Source organism: Microcebus murinus, chromosome 2 (genome assembly GCF_040939455.1).
Source record: "Microcebus murinus isolate Inina chromosome 2, M.murinus_Inina_mat1.0, whole genome shotgun sequence".
NCBI lineage: Eukaryota > Metazoa > Chordata > Mammalia > Primates > Cheirogaleidae > Microcebus > Microcebus murinus.
Window position 1 is genome coordinate 52757203 of NC_134105.1, and position 19496 is coordinate 52776698.

Consider the following 19496-nt stretch of genomic DNA (forward strand, 5'->3'; position numbering starts at 1 on the left):
GGACTACAGGCATGCGCCACCATGCCTGGCTAATGTTTTCTATATATTTTTAGTTCTCCAATTAATTTCTTTCTATTTTTAGTAGAGACGGGGTCTCGTTCTTGCTCAGGCTGGTTTCGAACTCCTGACCTTGAGTGATCCACCCACCTCAGCCTCCCAGAGTGCTAGGATCACAGGTGTGAGCCACCACACCCGGCCTAATTAAGCATTTCAATCCATGATTCCATACACTTCTCTTCCAGTTAATACAGCACGTATCTTTTAAGAAGAAAATCACCTTGAATTTATATTTGGATAATGTATGAAAACGACATGGCACAGTAACCTTTCTAGTGTCCTCCGTTAATTTGTTTAGAGTCCTCTGTCTTGATCATAGCAAATCACAGACTTTCTGAAATTTGTTTCAGGCCCTGAGTCTGGAAGAGAAATACCTGCATGCAAATGAAGCTCAGTCACTCACTCATTCACTCGTTCATTCATCCAGACAAACAGATACATTAAAGTTCCTCTTTAGTGTTAGACACTGTGCTGCATGGCCAGAATGTGGAAGTGAACGAGACAAACCCAATCCTCGTGTCCTGGAGCTCACAGTCCAGTGCCTGGACAGGAACAGGAGCCAGATGACAAGGACACTCCAGGTATAGAGGAGGAGTTCAAGGTTCCGCGGAGGGGTGGTGGTCAGCAGAGCAGGGCAGTGGCGAGCAGTCAGAGAGTGGCACTGACCCCAGAAGAGCAGGTTAGCCATGACAAGCAGGGGGAGAACATTTGGCAGGAGACCCTCTAGGGACCATGGATTCGGTGTAGAAAGAATCTCTTTAGTGAAGCACTGTCCTACAGCAATATAAAGCAAGCCACAAATGTGAGCCACATTTTAAAACAGAAAGAAACAGGTGGAATTAATTTTAATAATGCATTTTAACTCAGTATATCCTGAATATTATCATTTCACCATGTAATCAATATTTAAAATTATTGAGATCTTTTACATCCTTTTTTTGCTTACTAAGTCTTCAAAAACTAATGAGTCTGCTAAGTGCCGGTACAGTACAGTGGGAAAGCGTCCCTGCTCCAGACGGGGCGTCCCCGCTCCAGCCCATTCCAAGGGCTCCATGCCTCCCTGCGGCTCGGGGGGCTCTCTCTCGGATCAGACATTACAGCTCCAGTGTTTCGAAAGCAATACAGAGAGAGTTCAGAAAACTCTTGGTTCCAAAAGTGGGGAAAAGATTTGGTGCTTTTTATTCATTTGTTACATGAGGTGATTCCTTTTGATAAATAGCTACTCTCAAACCAAAGGAAGAGAAGACAGCAAGCCCTGTACACCTACTGAGGGCGCAGCCTCGAGGAGACTGTTGCGATGGGGACAGCTTGCTCAGTACACTTGCTTTGTCTCTTTCTCCTTGTATTTCTCTGTCACATGAAGAACATTCCAATCTGTATCACATTGCAATGAAGTGATGAATTCTTTGGCCTCCTCACTGAAAAAGGCCTGGGAAGAGTGGAAAGTATTATTTGGAACCTGATTTATATTGATGTAGGACAAAGGTCTATTGTAAATCTCTAGGGAAATTTGGCTGCCAAGAGGTGTTGAGGCCCTTATTGTAATTGCAGGAGGGATGCAATCTCAGAATCAATATTTAAAGACAAACACGGCAGATGGTACAATTTTGATTGTTTTGTTGCAGTGTTCAACTCTATCTCCTTCCTCTCTCAATCCTTGTCCTGTCACAGGCTGGGATAGCATTTCTGAAGATATTTTTGGAAATAAGAGGCTGCTCTTCCTTGCTTGCTAGTCACACACGTTATGCCAGCTGAAATATAGGGAATTTGGGTCCAATAGCAGAATGTGGCCAGTGCAAAAAATAAGAGAGGAGGTAGCTGAGAATGGACAGAAGATAGAAATCAAAGATGAGACAGGAGTTCAAGTTTTGCTCTCACAAAAGTTTTCCTTATTTTTCTGTTTTTCTAGCTGCAAAACAAGACAGAAATCATTATGCCAGAGTAACTACCATGAGGTTTGGCTATCAATTAAATTAGTTCAGTGTAGCAGAACACTTGGCGAGTATCTCCTAAGTACGAGCATGGTGCAGCAGCTAAGAGTTCAGCCTTTTACATAGAGCTTTGCTGCCTGGATTCAAGTTCCAGCTGCACTACTTTTGGCTATGTGTTCTTGAGCAAGGTGCTTAATCTCTCTGTGTCTTACTTTCCTCATGAGTAAAGTGCAGATAATAATGGCATATACCACATGAGGTTGCTGTGAAGATTAATGAGATCATTGTGAAAAGTGATAAGTTGTCTTTAGGAGGCAAACATTGCACACGGCAACCAGGATGCAAAGATAATGGGCTAATGGGAAGGTAGATTCTTTTTCTTTTTTTTTTTGAGACAGAGTCTCACTTTGTTGCCCAGGCTAGAGTGAGTGCTGTAGCATCAGCCTAGCTCACAGCAACCTCAAACTCCTGGGCTCAAGCGATCCTCCTCCCTCAACCTCCCAAGTAGCTGGGACTACAGGCATGTGCCACCATGCCCAGCTAATTTTTTCTATATATATTAGTTGGCCAATTAATTTCTTTCTCTTTATAGTAGAGACGGGGTCTACTTTTGCTCAGGATGGTTTAGAACTCCTGACCTCGAGCAATCCGCCCGCCTGGGCCTCCCAGAGTGCTAGGATTATAGGCGTGAGCCACGGCGCCCAGCCTAGATTCTTATATAGATAATTTCAATAGAGTGATATTTAAAACTTCCCTCTGAGGGTTGTCTTTTGAGTTATTTCTTCCCTTTGGACTGGGGTTGCTGAAGGCAGTCATGAGTTCTGAAATCAAGATACCCAAGTTTAAACTCAGATTCTGTGTACTCTGTAATCCACTGCATTGCATTGGTAAGCCTTCCACATAGAGCTATAGTGAAAGGCAAGAGTCAAGAAGGCCTGGCTCTCCATATGCTGGTAGAAGGGTTCTGCACGTGTGATACCAAAAGTGCCAGTCCTGCTGATTTTTTTTTTCTTCTGTTATACTTTATTCTTTTTTTATTTTTTTTTTATTTCGGCATATTATGGGGGTACAGATTTTAAGGTTTCAATAAATGGCCATTTCCCCCTCTCCCCCACAAGTCTGAGTCTCCAGCATGACCATCCCCCAGATGGTGCACATCTCACTCATTATGTATGTATATACCCGCCCCCCTCCCCCCTGCCCAATACCCTATTACTGCAGTACCTATGTGACCACTTACGTGCTGTTCAGTTAATACCAATTTGCTGGTGAGTATATGTGGTGCTTGTTTTTCCATTCTTGGGAAACTTCACTTAATAATATGGGTTCCAGCTCTAACCAGGAAAATATAAGATGTGCTATATCACCATTGTTTCTTAGAGCTGAATAGTACTCCATGGTATACATATACCACATTTTATTAATCCATTCTTGGATTGATGGGCACTTGGGCTGTTTCCACAGACTTTCAATTATGAATTGTGCTGCTATAAGCATTCGAGTGCAGGTGTCTTTTTTGTAGAGTGTCATTGGATCGTTTGGATAGATGCCCAGCAATGGGATTGCTGGATCAAATGGTAGATTCATTTGTATCGCTTTAAGGTATCTCCATATTGCTTTCCACAGAGGTTGAACTAATTTGCAGTCCCACCAGCAGTGTAGGAGTATAGAATTTTTTTATTTCCATCTTGATTTCTTCATTTATGAAGTAATCATTTAGTAGGAGGTTGTTTAATTTCCACGTTTTTGTGTAGAAATGTGAGTTTCTGTTAGGGTTGATTTCTACTTTTATTCCACTGTGATCTGAGAAGATACATGGTATGATTTCTATTTTTTTAAATTTTTTGAGGTTTACTTTGTGTCCCTAGGATATGGTCAATCTTAGAGATGTCCCGAGCTGATGAGAAGAACGTATAGTCAGTGGATTTGGGGTAGAATGTTCTGTAAATGTCAGTCAGACCCAATTGTTCTAGAGTTTTGTTTAAGTCCATTATTTCTTTATTAATTTTCTGTTTGGAGGATCTGTCTTGTGCCGTCAGTGGGGTGTTGAAATCTCCGGTGATTATGGAGTTGCTATTAATCCATTTGCTTAGATCCAGTAAGGTTTGCTTTATGAATCTGGGTGCACCTAAGTTGGGTGCATATATATTTAAAATTATTATCTCTTCTTGTTGAAGTGTGCCCTTACCATTATATAATGACCCTCTTTGTCTTTCACTACTTTTGTTGGTTTAAAAACTAAATCATCTGAAATTAGAACTGCCACGCCAGCCTTCTTTTGGCTTCCACTTGCTTGGAATACTGATCTGCACCCTTTTACTTTTAGTCTATATGCATCCTTGCAGGTTAGATGTGTTTCCTGAAGACAGCATATACTTGGCCTGTATTTTCTTATTCATTCAGCCAGCCTATGTCTCTTGAGTGGAGAGTTTGAGCCATTCACATTTATTGAGAGAACTGATAGGTAAGGTAGATTACTGTTCATTCTGTTGGGTTGGATGTTGTTGCTTTGATTTCTCTCTTGAGCCATTGTATTATCTGGCCTTTAATCTTTGGGTTTTGGTTGTTTTTACATTTGTGAGTTTTTATTATGGTTTTCCGTGCGTAACACTGTTTTGAGTACTTCTTGTAGGGCTGGTCTTGTCTTGGTGAATTCTCTGAGACTTTGCTTGTCTGAGAATGTCTTTATTTCTCCTTCATATATGCAGCTTAGTTTTGCAGGGAAAAAGATTCTAGGGTGGGCATTGTTTTGTTTCAGAAGAGTGAGAATGGGGCCCCAGTCTCTCCTTGCTTGTAAAGTCTCATTAGAGAAATCTGGTGTTATTTGAATTGGCTTTCCCTTGTATGTCACTTGCTTCTTTCATCTTACAGCTCTTAGAAGGGCCTCTTTAGTTGATATTTTGGTCAGTCTGATGACTGCAGGTCGTGACGTCTTCCTGTTTGCATTGAATCTCCCAGGGGTCCTCTGAGCTTCTTGAACTTGTATATCGAGATTTTGAACAAGGCCTGGGAAATTTTCCTCTATTATATCTTCAAATAGCTTGTCCAACCCTTGGGTGTTGTCCTCTTCCCCTTCTGGTAACCCTATGACCCTCACATTAGGTTTCTTCACATAATCCCACATCTCTTGTAGGCTTTGCTCTTTTCTCTTGTTTCTCTGCTCTATCTCTGTGGTGGTTTTATTTAGTTGGAGGGTGTTATCTTCAATCTCTGAGATTCTTTCTTCTGTTTGATCTACCCTGTTCTTGAGACTTTCCACTGTATTTTGCAGTTCCCTGAATTGATTCCTCATTTCCAGGAGTTCGGTTAAATTTTTCTTCATTGTGTCCATTTCTTTTTCCAGATCCTGGAGGCTTTTTGTGGTTTCTTTGTGTTGGTTATTGAGTTGTTGTTGCAGCTCGGTGAGTGTTCTTATGATCCACATACGAAATTCCTCTTCTGTCATTTTGGTTGCCTGATTTGGGTTGGTGTCCGTTTCTAGGGGGCTGGTGCTCCTCTTTGGGGGGGTGTTTTCTGTTTGGTTCTTCATATTTCCTGAGTTCCTTCGCTGATTTCTTCCCATGTTGATCAGTTGTTGTTTCTTTCCTTAGGGTTTTTGTTTCTCTTTTTTTTTTACTTTGGCCAGCCCTAAGGTATAACCCACAAGCACCTTTTTTCCTCTCTGCCAAATAGATTGCTTTGTCTAACATTTGTATATGCCCTTGGTCTCCTGAAGTAGGCTCACTTTTCACCTAATGCTACAAGCTCATAAAAACAAGCATATAGCTGTTTCCAGAATGTCTAAAGTCTTCCACAGCTGGTAATGATGGGGAAGAAGAGGGCTCCTCTTACACCTTTCTCTTGTTCTGTTTGCCCTAGAAAGAACTTGGAACCATCATGCCCATAACTGAGTCCACATGTGTCAGGGACCAGCTGGACCTTGAGGGTGGTTTAGGAAGGCCTGGGGAAGGTGCTTCTCCAATTTGGGCACGAAGCAGAATCCTCTGGAGGGCTTATGACGAAAATCCAGCTCGCTGGACCCCATCCCCAGAGTTTCTGATTCAGCAGCTTAGAGGTAAGGCTAGAGGGGATGCAGTTCTAACAGGTTCCCAAGTGAGGCTGATGTTGCTCATCCTCAGCCCTGCTGATTTTTATATTACTTTAGAGTAACTGAGAGTGGGGAACTCACCTAGAGACTTAACATCTGCCATTTGCCCAGCGCACTTTAAAACAGTTTACCTAGGCCAGGCACAGTGGCTCATGCCTGTAATCCTAGCACTCTGGGAGGCCGAGATGGGAGGATTGCTTGAGCTCAGGAGTTCGAGACTAGCCTGAGCAAGAGCAATGTCTCTACCGAAAATAGAAAGAAATTAGCCAAACAACTAACAATAGAAAAAATTAGCCGGGCATGGTGGCGCATGCCTGTAGTCCCAGCTACCCAGGAGGCTGAGGCAGGATCGCTTGAGCCCAGGAGTTTGAGGTTGCTGTGAGCTAGGCTGACGCCACAGCACTCTAGCCCAGGCAAGAGAGTGAGACTCTGTCTCAAACAAACAAACAAAAACAGTTTACCTCCCTTAACTCATTGACTGCTCCAAAAAGCCTACACTGTACATGGAATCACCCTCATTTTATTGTCGAAGAAATCAAGGCTCAGAGAGGTCAAATAACTTACCCACAGTCACACAGCTGCTGTGTGCTAGAGCAAGACAGCAAAGGATCTGCCTTAATTAAGAAGAACCCAAGTTGGCAGTATTCTGAAGTCAAAATAAAAAGAAAGAAAAGCTGTGGCTAAGAATGTTTAAATCCCCCCAGCTTTCTAACAACATCTTGATTATAGACCCTCTTCTTTGATATAAGCTAAGCTCTAACAGTTTTTATTATTATTATTATTTGCATCAGAGGAAGTTCAGAAATAATGCATTACTTCATGACAAGTACAGTAGGGCTTTTTAAGTCTTAAAAAGAAATGATTTATCAGTTCACAGAGACACTCTTTCTCCAATAGATTTTTCTTCTCTTTTTTTTCTTTCTTTTCTTTTCCCTCCAATAGATCTTTAATTAAAAAATAAAAACAGGTACGTTGCATTCTGAAATGTGTCAGATTTTGTCCTGTCATGAATTACATTCACCCAGTTATTTTTGACGCCCAAAGCGTTTCCAGGCAGCAGAGCTCACGCAGTGGGTTTATGGGGGGAGCTGGTCCCTCTTCACTTCGCAGGCAAACGTTAAGTCACATAGGCTTTCCATACTGTTTAAATCATTTCCCACAAGACAGAACAGAGAGCAAGCTGAAGGAGAGAGGAAACAGGGCAGCTTTTTCTTTTTAGCATACTCTCACCAATTGGAGAGGGTGTCAGTGACAGTAGGAACATTGGCCCGAGACCCGTTCTCTGCACTGCCAGGGCTGAGGTTCCAGGTCTTGGCCATGCTCCGGGCTGCCAGACGTTTCCGGAGAGCGCGTTCCTCTCCCACATCCACCAGGGGGCGCTCCAAAATCTGCCGTTCCTTCTCCGCGAGGCCGGCTTGAGACGTACGCTAGCTTCTCCCTGCTTCAGCATCCTCACGGGAACAGGGGAGTTGCAAGGGCTCAGTGTGACAGTCGGCGTAAAGCTCCTGGTATGGCGCAATAAATGGCAGTTTCTCCCCTATCACTCACCCCAGCAAGCAGCAGAGAGAATAAATAAGTTTATCCGGCAGAGTGAGTGGGCTTTTGGGTCTGCAGTCCTCCTGGGTTCACGACTTGTCCCCTGTGACTCAGAGCCTGCGAGCTCTGAAATAAAAGAGTTCTGCGTCCCCGCCCTCCGCAGACTGCTGAACGCGTGCCCACTGTTGATCTGCACGTTCAGAATGACCTTGCAAGTAGAGAAGTTGCTTTGCAACTTTTAGCCAGAAGGGTGATGGGGATTCCAGCGATGAAGCAGGGCGGCCCACACCTGCGGTTCATTGTCTCAGGCTCGCCAACGTAAGGAGTGGCACGTCCTGACAGAGGGGACGCTGGTCTAGAAGTCCAGAGCTCTGGGTTCTACTCATGCCTTCCTCATCTACCCCTTGAGTGGCCTTGAGCAAGTCCCTTCATGTCCCTGGGCCCCCGGTCTCCCACTTAGAAAATAAAACATTGAATTAATTGTTAATGTATGGAGTCCCTTCCAGCTCAGTGGTTTCATAATGACACTCCGTTTCATCAGGGCCAGGCATAATCCAGGAGGGATGGATTACACTCTATTTGCAAACTTTATGTTGCTTTTTTATTTCACACCAAACTATACTAGTTGCTTTTGAAGACAAGGTGCCTAGCTGGCTAAATACCTAATACCTGTTTTCCTGCTGGCTCATTGAATTGTCTGTTCCATGGACCCTGTTGGACCAGATAGGCTCGTTTTCCTATTTGATTAAGGAGGCTAATTACTCAGAAAGGATAACCTTTATCCCAAAACTTGAGCTTCACATTTTAAGTTAGCATAACCCACAGGATACCATATTTACCTGTCCAACCAATTCTATCCCACTCCCCCCTTTCCACTGACATTTTCAGCTCTAAAATCTGAGATCTGGAGGGGATAGTGAAGGGTCAGAGTCCACATCCTTCACTGCCCTCTGAGAATCTTCACATCCCTTGAGCCCCACACCTCTATTTACTAGATTGCTGTGGTCAACTAGATTTTCACAGCAGTCACTATGCAAGTTCATAGGATCCAAGACGACATTTCTCCCCTCCTTTCAGCCCTTTATTAGATTGATGAGATTTCTGGGATATCTATGAAGGACAGTATTAGGCCGGTACTAAAGGCTGGTTCATAAGATGTTTTTTTTTTTTGTTTTTTTTTCCAATTAGGGCTCTGTTTCCTTAGTTGTTAGACTGGAACAGAAGCCTTTTGGGTCCCTGGCAAGAATAGGAAGCTTTGTAAGCCCAGTTAACTCTTGGGGAGTGCCTTAGGGTGGGGGAACATGGGTGGGAGTAGGGGTAACAGTCCTACCTCTGAACCTACAAAGAAGACAGGAAAGGATGGAGTGACAGATGGCTGAAGGCATGGTCTTTCCTAGCCAAGTTTTGCTTTAATTTATCCTGTTTTTCTTCTTGACAAAGAGCATGTTTGTTAATAATAATTTAGGACATCATACTTTAAAAAGCACTTGTTCTAATTCATGAAACAGGCCTATGGGATCAGCTATGATGGACATTTGAAATGCTAACTTTAGGGACAGGCTAAATGTTCACCCACAAGGGCCCCCCGCAGCAGGACATTCACCTGATGCACTGACCACGGTTTAAGATCCACTCCTGGACCTTGTGGGTTTAGGAGAGTCACCAGAATGGACCTGCATTAATCAAGCTTCCAGAAACTGAAATATAAAAAGCTGGGTGCTCATGGATTAATTAACAGCAAGAAATGCAGCTGTTGGGCCATCCAGAAAGAAGGCTTGAGTCAGCAGATTGGAACATTCTCTCCCAGTATGCTAATTGTTTCAGAAGCCAAATTGTAATCAGAAAGCCAATTTATTCACTTAAAGTGAAAAATACAAATTATAAATGAACCAGATGTTCATGTTAGCCCCAGCCTTTCCTGACAGATATACTTCACAGGAAACCAAATTATCATATTAGAAGATTGCTTGGTGAGCAGGGAACCAGGGCAAAGGGGCATTTGCTGACTAAGGTGTGTCTTTCAGCAAAGACAGCTGGAGGCCCCCTCCCCATGGAAGGGGTAGCCCTGCCAAGAAATCTGCAACACTTAAATCTGGTGAGCAAGCCGTCTTCTCCCCACGCTAGGCATGGATGGGCACTGCCAACACTAGACTTGACAACTCTTCATTTTCTATGTTTCTGTTTCCCATGGCCCTGGTCCAAACAGGGTTACAATACAAATAATTAGTTCTCTGCTTACTTTCTGGGATTGCTCCCAAATGATCTCAATTGGAATTTTTGCAGTTCCAAAAGTTGTTAGTCACACATTTATGAACAGTGCCTTAGTTTCCTAGCACAGATGGCTAATTCAGTTCATGAAGTGAGGATTTTACTAGCTTAGCTCGCGAAAATCCTCTGTTTAATGTCGTAAGCAGCATTGCACTTTCTATCTCAAAAGTTACACATGTGTATGAGCGTGTTTCACAAATTTAGAAATGGACACTCAGCCGGAGTGCCTTGGTCTGGAATTGGTAGAGCTGGAACTCAAATTCACATCTTCTGAGTTCAGATTCCATGCTTGTTCCATAGGATGTGATCAAGTTGTCTGCTATTAGTAAGTTTCATTTTGAAACAAAAAAGGAAAATCAGTGTGTTTTTAAGAAGTATCTTTTAAAAATGTTAACTGATATATTTTTTTCCCTAATGGCGAGGGGGGGGGCCCACAGTAGAGTGGGTGTTGTGTAAAAGTGTGTTGTGGGGAAAGGAAGGAGATGTAAATAAAAGGGGCACTCACTCAGAGTAGGGGGGGAGGGCATGAGGTCCAGGCACAGAGCATCCAGTGCTCTTGTCTAAGAGTAAACAACAGTTGAATGTGTTTTGTTGCAGAATCTGAGTGTCTCAGAGGCAAGAGGAAAAATCTTCCACTATCGGGTGACCTTGCAGGAGGTGACAGGGGGTAAAGCCTCATTCCAGAACATCACTAGACACACTTCCTGGACCTGGGTCGTTCCTACAAGTGGGAACTGGGCTGTGGCTGTGTCAGCCGCAAATTCAAAAGGCAGCTCCCCACCCACTCGCATTAACATAACAAACCTGTGTGGGGCAGGTAAGTACCAACTTTTGTTTAATGTTGCCTGGGGGAACCTGTGTCTTACCCATCTCTTATCTCCTACTGGGCCAGCCCAGGAACTAAAATGAGTAGCCAGGAGTTTAGACTTTGGAGTCATGGGCTTTCAGAGGCTGGCTTTGCCTATAAGTGGCCTTAGACAAATGAATTAATGCCTCTGAGTTTCAATTTCCTCCCCTCTAAAACAGGAATCATGTTACCTGTCTTGCAGGTCATTGTGAATTAAATATAAAATAGGTAAGGAAATATTAGTTACATTAAATTGTGCACTAATATCTGGCTAATTTGTACAGAAGCAAGAATAGTGTGTGTTGTTAATTTCTAGAAAAAACATTTTTACACCTACAGTCAAAACATATTTGAAAACCAAAGCTGGGGACAGTGGTTTGCCTATAGTCCCAGCTACTCAGGAGGCTGAGTGAGGCAGGAGGATCACTTGAGCCCAGGAGTCTGAGGCCAGCCTAGGCAACATAGCGAGACCTCATCTCTAAATAAATAAATTTTAAAAACCAATAATATTAAACTGAAATTCTGACTGTAATTAAACCATGGCTATACTACAACTCTTTATAATACAAATTTAGATATGTATCTAATTATCGTCATCAGAAAACTCTCATCTGGATGTAAAGTCTCACATTTTATAGTCATATCCTCTGAAAATTAACTTTTCAAAATAAAAGTTCATGATTAGCCAAGAAAATGGACATTAATGCTGTTTCTTAAGATCTGTATTATGAAAGAAGTCCATGTCAAGGTCATTGGCCTAAGTTTTAAAAAATGCCTAATAGAATAAAACTCTATAATTACATCTTCCTTAAAATTCAGTGTAACAGTTTTATCTACATGTGGGTCTAGCAGTCATCATTTTGAAAAAGTCTCTACAAAAACATTAGTGTTTTATATACACTGTTAAATCTTGGTTATATATCTTTTCAGTCATTAACATAAAGATAATTAATAGATAAAACAGAAGAAAATACAGGCAAACATTAATATAACCTTGGATTGGTATTTGAGTTAGGAATTGCCCTTAGGAGTTAGGGTTGCTGTAACCAAAGACCTAACTACAGCAGGTTATTTGTTCTCTCACATAAAAGAAGTTCAGGGGTAGACTGCATGGGGCTGGTACAACAGCTTCACAGCATCATTAGGACTCTTCCTTTCTGTTCCCTCCACCAAACCTGGATCTCATATTCTAAATGGAAATGGCCCCAGAAGGCTGCTGAAGCTCTAGCTGTTTCCTTCTAGGCAGCAAAAAGAAGGAAGAAAGAAGAGCTTAGTGCCGTGGTGTCAGCCTAGCTCACAGCAACCTCAAACTCCTGGGCTCAAGCAATCCTCCTGCCTCAGCCTCCCAAGTAGCTAGGACTACAGACATGTACCACCGTGCCTGGCTAATTTATATATATATATATTTTTTTTTTTGGCATATTATGGGGGTACACATTTTAAGGTTTCAATAAATGTCCATTTCCCCCCCTCCCCCTACAAGTCTGAGTCTCCAGCATGACCATCTCCCAGATGGTGCACATCTCACTCATTATTATATATATATTTTTTAGTTGACCAATTCCTTTCTATTTTTAGTAGACACAGGGTCTCACTGTTGCTCAGGCTGGTCTCAAACTCGTGACCTTGAGCCATCTGCCTGCCTTCGTGCTAGGATTACAGACATGAGCCACCCCCCCTCCCAACACTCCCCTCCACCACCCCCCCTCAGCCCTCTATCTCTCTTGAGGAGCTTTGCCCTAGGCCACACAACAATGCTTGGCACTCATTGGACCATTGGTCCCCTGGTCACACCCAGCTGCAAAGGAGGCTAGGATATATATTTCAGGCAGCAATGCACCCTTGCTAAGGAAGGTGTTTGGTAGGCAAGTGGTCTTCATGTGGGGAAGGCACCTAAGGCAGGAACCTTGAAGAAAAAAATTAGATTATAGAAAAAAACCCACTTCAACTTCATGCATAGTAAAATAAACTTTTTAAAGATGCCATACAAAATAAATAAATAAAGACACCATACATAAAGCTTTAAAGTTCAAATAGCAATTTAAGAAAAATATATAAATATATATATATATTTAGCAGAAAGTGGGTTGATATCTATAGATCTATATATTTATGTGTATTCATATAACTTTTTCAAGTATATGAATAGGCAACTCAAAAAAGATACATAAAAGGAGTGATAAAAATAGAAAAATATGCTTAGCCTAACTAGCAATCAATGGGTGCAAGTTTTTTGAAAACATGAAAAACCAAATCAAACCAAAAAAGAGTAAGTAGAATTAGTATATCCCGAGTTGGTAAGGATGTGGCTTGTACACTGCTAGTGGGTGTATAAATTGGTACAACTCTCTGGAGAGCAATTTGGCAATATGTAACACATTTTAAATGTGAATATACCTTTTGACCAAAAAGTTTTACTCCCAAAAAAGTATCTTCAGCATATAATAGGATAAGTACTTAAAAATGTAAATACAAAGGTGTTTGCTGAAAAATTGTTTGAAATAGTAAAACACCATAAGCCATCCAAAAAAAAGCACAAGAATGATGTTGTTGGTTTATGATTAAATTGAATGTGTGCTAAACTCACCAGTCAACAAGCAAAATGCACTGAATATTTCAAAGACCTAGACCTTTTGCTCAAGAACTCTTGAAACTACAGAAAAAGCCAGACCCCAGTACAGTTATAAACAGAGATTCACACAATGGCAGAGGCTCCAGCAGGCTCCAGCAGGTAAAGTAACTTAGCCAACAGTGGCAGAGCCAATTAGTGGCAGAGGTAGACAGAAATCCAGGCCACCTGTCTCCTAGGTAGGCACTTTTTCTAAATGCCTGATGAACTTCCTAACTCCATACAGAAGCTCTCAGTGAAACTGGAGATGGGAAGTTGAATGATTAAAGCCAAAGGATTAATTTTGAAAGATGACAGGGGGAAGGTGAGTTGTTAGCAGAAGGTAAGAACATGCCCTGGCAAACATCACGGGGGAGGAAACGCCAGGCTGGTTCCTGGCAAGTACAGTGACTCAGAGGTTGAAGAACCTGGGGCAGTGCCAGGTTGATTTGCTTAGCTAATGCCAGAGAACACAGTGGTTAGAAAGGCTCTTTGGCTATTTTACCCCAACACCTGACAAAGGTTCTTGCAAACCGTAGTGCTCAATAAATATTTACTGAATGAATAAATTCTTTAAAAAAAATCCATAGCATAACTGGTACATCAAATACCAAGGCAAATGAACACAACAGAACCACTGCTGGAAAATGCAAGTTCCTGACAAGATGGCCAGTACGTAGTCTATAGGCTCTCACCACTAAACCTGTCCCTGAACATGCTGCAGGAGAGCAAGGACATCGATGGGTGAGCCCCCACTGATAGGGAATAGTGATGAAAGGGGGAAGACAAAGGGAGTACTTTCTAGCTGTGCCCTTTTTTTCTTGCTCGTGTTGCCCTGGTGCGATCATTGCCGAAGCATCTCTTCGATGGGGCAGGAAAGTCCAGAGAGCAGGGCAGATCAACGTCAAGGAAGCCCTGGAACCTAACTGGGGAGGGGAGCGGGAGTGCCTGTGAGCTACCTTCAGCATTTTCTCCTGCCACCTACGCCCTGGCCCTGGCAGTTACAAATGGGAATAGCAGCTCCACTCCCTTCTGGAAAGAAGCACCTGCCATAGAAGCACTGGTGGATTCCATAGGCCCACATATGCCTGAGGGGGCACCTGGGGACAGGGAGACCTCAGGTTGCATCACGACAGGGTCTCTGGCCTGGGACTTCCACCTTGTAAAGCTCCTCCTCCCCACCCTAAACTTACAAGGAGGACCATGAGCTATAGCTAGGCTTTCAATCTTCTCCCCATGGGAACGTAAAGCCCAAGGCTACTGATCAATCAAAAAAAATAAAATATGGTCCCGAAAAAAAAGAATTAGGAGAAATCTGAGGAGCACAAGTTCTGGGAATGAAAGGCAACCAACCTGTATCATGGGAAACAGAACTAAAGCAATGGATAGAACAAAAGTTTAAAATAAGTATAATAAGTATTCTTACTAAGATAAGAGAGAATACTATTAAAGAAACATGTGGTTGTGAAGATGACCCAGGGTCAAAATGAAAATGTAGTTGGCTTATTTTAATGTGAAATTAAACAGATGGTTTATTCACCCTTAAAAATGGCATGTTTCATAGAATGACCTCCAAGGGCCATTAAAGAAAATGATTTAAGTATTTCGCACCAAAAATAATAGAGTTTAGTAAAAAGGTAAAACCTCGAAGTTTCTAACATACTTTGCCTGTTTAGAAAACAAACATATTTAATTGTTTCCATTTCTTAAATATGTCTAGTGAGTTCAGTTTTTAGTTGCTGCACAAATAAATTGGTCCTAGTTGCATTACTTTCTTTCAGACATCATTCCAAATAAGGGCTTAATGTAGCTTGAACATTTTGCCAGAATAGTCATCCTACTTTTGTATGAGGGTGGTTGATTACATCTGTCTTTTCAAGCTTACAAATGTCAATATATTTAGAAGAGTTCAAGAAAAATTTAATTGTTAAAATAAAGAACTCAGCCAATGGGTTGAATAGCAAAGAGGACTGATCTGAAGACTGAATTATTATAGTGAGAGGAAGACTAGGAGAGAAATTCTTCCAGAAGGCATCAAAAATGGGTAAAGAAGTTGAAAGATGAGAAAAATTAGAACATTGAGAAAACAGAAGTAGAAGTTATGTTAACTATTTAAAAGGAGTCCCAGTAGAGGAAAAAACGTAAGTAGGAGGGGAAAAATGTTTGAAGACTAGTGATCAAGAATATTGCAGAGCCAGACACGTGTCTCACACCTGTAATCCTAGCACGTTGGGAGTATGGAGGATCCCTTGAGCCCAGGAGTTTGAAACCAACCTGAGCAAGAGTTGAAACCAACCTGAGCCAACTGTCTCTACAAAAAATAGAAAAATTAGCTGGGCATGGTGGCACACACCTATAGTCCCAGCTACTCAGGAAGCTGAGACAGGAGGATCACTTGACCCAAGAGTTGGAGGTTGGAGTCAGCTATGGTGATGCCACTGCACTCTAGCCTGGAGACAGAATGAGGCCCTGTCTGAAAAAAAAAAAGAATGAAAGACATAAGATTTTCAGTGGAAAGGCTTCAGAGTGCTAAATTGAACATAATAATTTTTTTTTTCATTTTAGAGTGAAATGTAAAGACCTTAAAGCCCAAGAAAAAAGTACAACACTGAAAAATCAGCTGGCTTTTGATTAGTAAAAAATTTTTTTAAACAGAATTTAAAAAACAGAAGACAGGCCGGGCGCAGTGGCTCACACCTGTAATCCTAGCTCTCTGGGAGGCCGAGGCGGGCGGATTGCTCAAGGTCAGGAGTTCGAAACCAGCCTGAGCAAGAGCGAGACCCCGTCTCTACTATAAATAGAAAGAAATTAATTGGCCAACTGATATATATGTAAAAAATTAGCCGGGCATGGTGGAGCATGCCTGTAGTCCCAGCTACTCGGGAGGCTGAGGCAGAAGGATCACTCGAGCCCAGGAGTTTGAGGTTGCTGTGAGCTAGGCTGACGCCACGGCACTCACTCTAGCCTGGGCAACAAAGTGAGACTCTGTCTCAAAAAAAAAAAAAAAACAGAAGACAGAAGCAGAGAAAATACTTCGTAACTCATTCTATTAGGCCAGCATTACCCAAATACCAAGACCAAACAAAGACATGACAAGAAAACTACAGACCACTATTTCTGAACATAGATGCAAAAATCCTCAACAAAATAGTAGCAAATTATTGTTAAGTAGTAAAACTTAACAATAAGAAAATGAACAACCAATTGAAAATGAGCAAAAGATTCAATTGACACTTCACCAGAGAAGATGGCAAATAAGCATATGAAATGATGCTCAATACCACACATTATTACATAATTGCAAATTACAGCAACAATGAGATATCACTACACACCTATTAGAATGGCAAAATCTGAAACACTGACAACAAAAAATGCTGGCAAGGATGTGGAAAACAGGACCTCTCTCATTCATTGCTGATGGGAATGCAAAATGGTACAGCCACTTTGGAAAAAAATTTTGGCAGTTTCTTACAAAACTAAACATACTCCTGCTGTATGATCCAGCAATCGCATTCCTTGGGTTTTTACCCGAATGAGTTCAAAACTTACATCCACACAAAAACCTGCACATGAATGCTCACAGTAGTTTTATTGATATTAATCATAGCCAAAACTTGGAAAAAACCAAGATATAATTCAGTAGGTGAATAGACAAATAAATGGTGGTGCTTCTAGACAGTTAAATACTATTCAGTGGTAAAAAGAAATGGGCTCTCAAGCCACGAAAAAGATTTGGAGAAACCCTAGATGAATATTACTAAGTGAAAGAAGCCAATCAGAAAAGGCTACATACTCTGTGATTCCAACTATATGACATTCTGCAAAAGGCAAAACTATGGAGAGTGTAAAAGATTCAGTGGTTGCCAAGGGTTAGGGGCAGGGGGGATGACTATAAGCAGCACAGAGGATTTTCAGGGCAGTGAAACAACTCTGTATGATACTGTAATGATACCTGTCAATATACATTTATCAAAACCCACAGAATGTGCAACACCAAGAGTGAGCCTTAATGTAAACTATGGACTTCAGGTGACAATGATGAGTCTGTGCAGGGAAGGCCGTGCCTATGTAGGGGCAGGGATGTGTGGCATATCTCTGTATCCGTTCTACACAGAATATACCGTGAACTTAAAACTATTTCTAAAAATAAAATCTATACCTTAAAAAGACTCAGCCAAAAAAACAAAATGGGCCGGGCGCGGTGGCGCACGCCTATAATCCTAGCACTCTGGGAGGCCGAGGCAGGCGGATTGCTTGAGGTCAAGAGTTCAAAACCATCCTGAGCAAGAGCGAGACCCCGTCTCTACTATAAAGAGAAAGAAATTAATTGGCCAACTAATATATATATATATATATATATATATATATATATATATATATATATATATAAAATTACCTGGGCATGGTAGCGCATGCCTGTAGTCTCAGCTACTCGGGAGGCTGAGGCAGTAAGGATCGCTTGAGGAGTTTGAGGTTGCTGTGAGCTGGACTGATGCCATGGCACTCACTCTAGCCTGGGCAACAAAGTGAGACTCTGTCTCAAAAAAAAAAAAAAAAAAAAATGATACAGAATGATCAAGTAGAGTTGATCCCAAGAATATAATGATGGGTCAATATCAGAAAAAAAAAATGTATCAGTGTAATTTATCACATTAAAACTGAAAGAGAGAAAAAAAGGATATATTTTTACCAGATGTAGAAAAAATATTTAGTTAAAAAAAGTCTTTAATAAATAAACAGTATTTCATGAAAATCAAAACTTTGAAAACTATGAATAAAAGTAAGATTTTTAGGTTTTTAAAGACTTTCCACCAAAAATATGCAGTCTGGATCATCTTAATACAGAGATATAAGCACATTCTCTTTAAAATTAGCAATAAAATAGAAACAAAAAAAAAGAAATAAATTTAATTCAAAGATTGGAAGGAGGTATTTTAAGTGTGTTGCTAATAAGATTGATTCTTGCGTGGGGAGGAATGGCAGGGGCAATATATGTAACCCTAACAATATTTGTACCCCTATAATATGAAAAAATAAAAAAATTTAAAAAAAAAGATTGATTCTTTACATGGAATATTCAGCAAGGCCAAAAGATAAATTATTAGAACTAATTGGAAAGTTCAGTAGGTTTGCCAAAAATAAGAATAATACATATACAGAGTAATAGTAGAAAAAGTAGTGGAAAATCAGATGCCATGTAAATAGCTAACTAAAAACAGGAAGTGTCTAGGAATTAACCTAACTAAGAACACAAGGAAACTTTAAGGAGGAATTTTTTAAACTCCTGTAAAATACGTAAAAGAAGATCTGAATAACTTCAAGCATATTTATGAATGAGAACAATTTAACATTGTAACAGTATTAATTCTCCCTAGATTAGACTATAAATTCAATTCCAATAAAAATATCAACTGGAATTTGAGGGGCTCTGACAAACTGATTCTAAATGCTATGTGGAAGAATAAAGTTTCATGACTATCTAAGACCATTTTGGAAAAAGAAGACAAAAAAGGAGGGGACTCTACTGACAAATGATCAGGCATTACAAAGCCTAGTAATGTGAACAGTGTTTTCTGGAGAAAAGGCCAACCCGGACATAGACCGTGAATATATGAAACTTGGTGTTTGATAGGGATGGGATGCCAAATATGATGAGATTTGGAAACATTGACTCACTGTGTAGAAAAAATAGTAAAGTTTATTTCCTTAAAAAAAAAAAAAAAAAGAACCTTTAGTGGGATTTGGATTAAAAACCTAAATGTGAAAGGTAAAATTAAAATCCAATAGGAGAAAATGTAGCTGGTGTCTTCATGACCACAGAAAGGAAAGATGTCATAAACAAAACTTAAAATGCACAAACTATGGGTAAACTTGCCAACATTACAGTAGCTGCACATGTGCAACAAGCATCATAAAATTATCAGAGAGTTGACAGACTGGAGTAGGATAGTGTTGAAGACTGATAAGTGACTAATATCTAGAATATAAAAGTTATTTCTGCAAATCAGAAGATGGGAAACTCAATAGAAAAAAAAATGATAGTGAGGGAAAAAAATTACTGGAAAAAAAAATGAGCAAAGTATATGAATAGGTAGTTTGCAGATGGGGAAAGGCAAATAGCTAGTAATATATGAAGACAGACATTCAGCCTCACAAGAA

The 19496-nt window shown here is 40.9% G+C and overlaps 1 protein-coding gene across 3 annotated transcripts in view; it reads left to right on the plus strand.

Annotated features, from left to right (window-relative positions):
- The window catches only part of IL12RB2 (interleukin 12 receptor subunit beta 2), an 87508-nt gene that overhangs the window by 41837 nt on the left and 26175 nt on the right, over nt 1-19496 (plus strand). For all 3 annotated transcript variants that reach the window (XM_075999230.1, XM_012767234.3, XM_012767235.3), the window contains exon 8: nt 10477-10696. In XM_075999230.1, coding sequence (XP_075855345.1) covers nt 10477-10696 — 220 coding nt within the window. The remainder of the gene's footprint in view (nt 1-10476; nt 10697-19496) is intronic.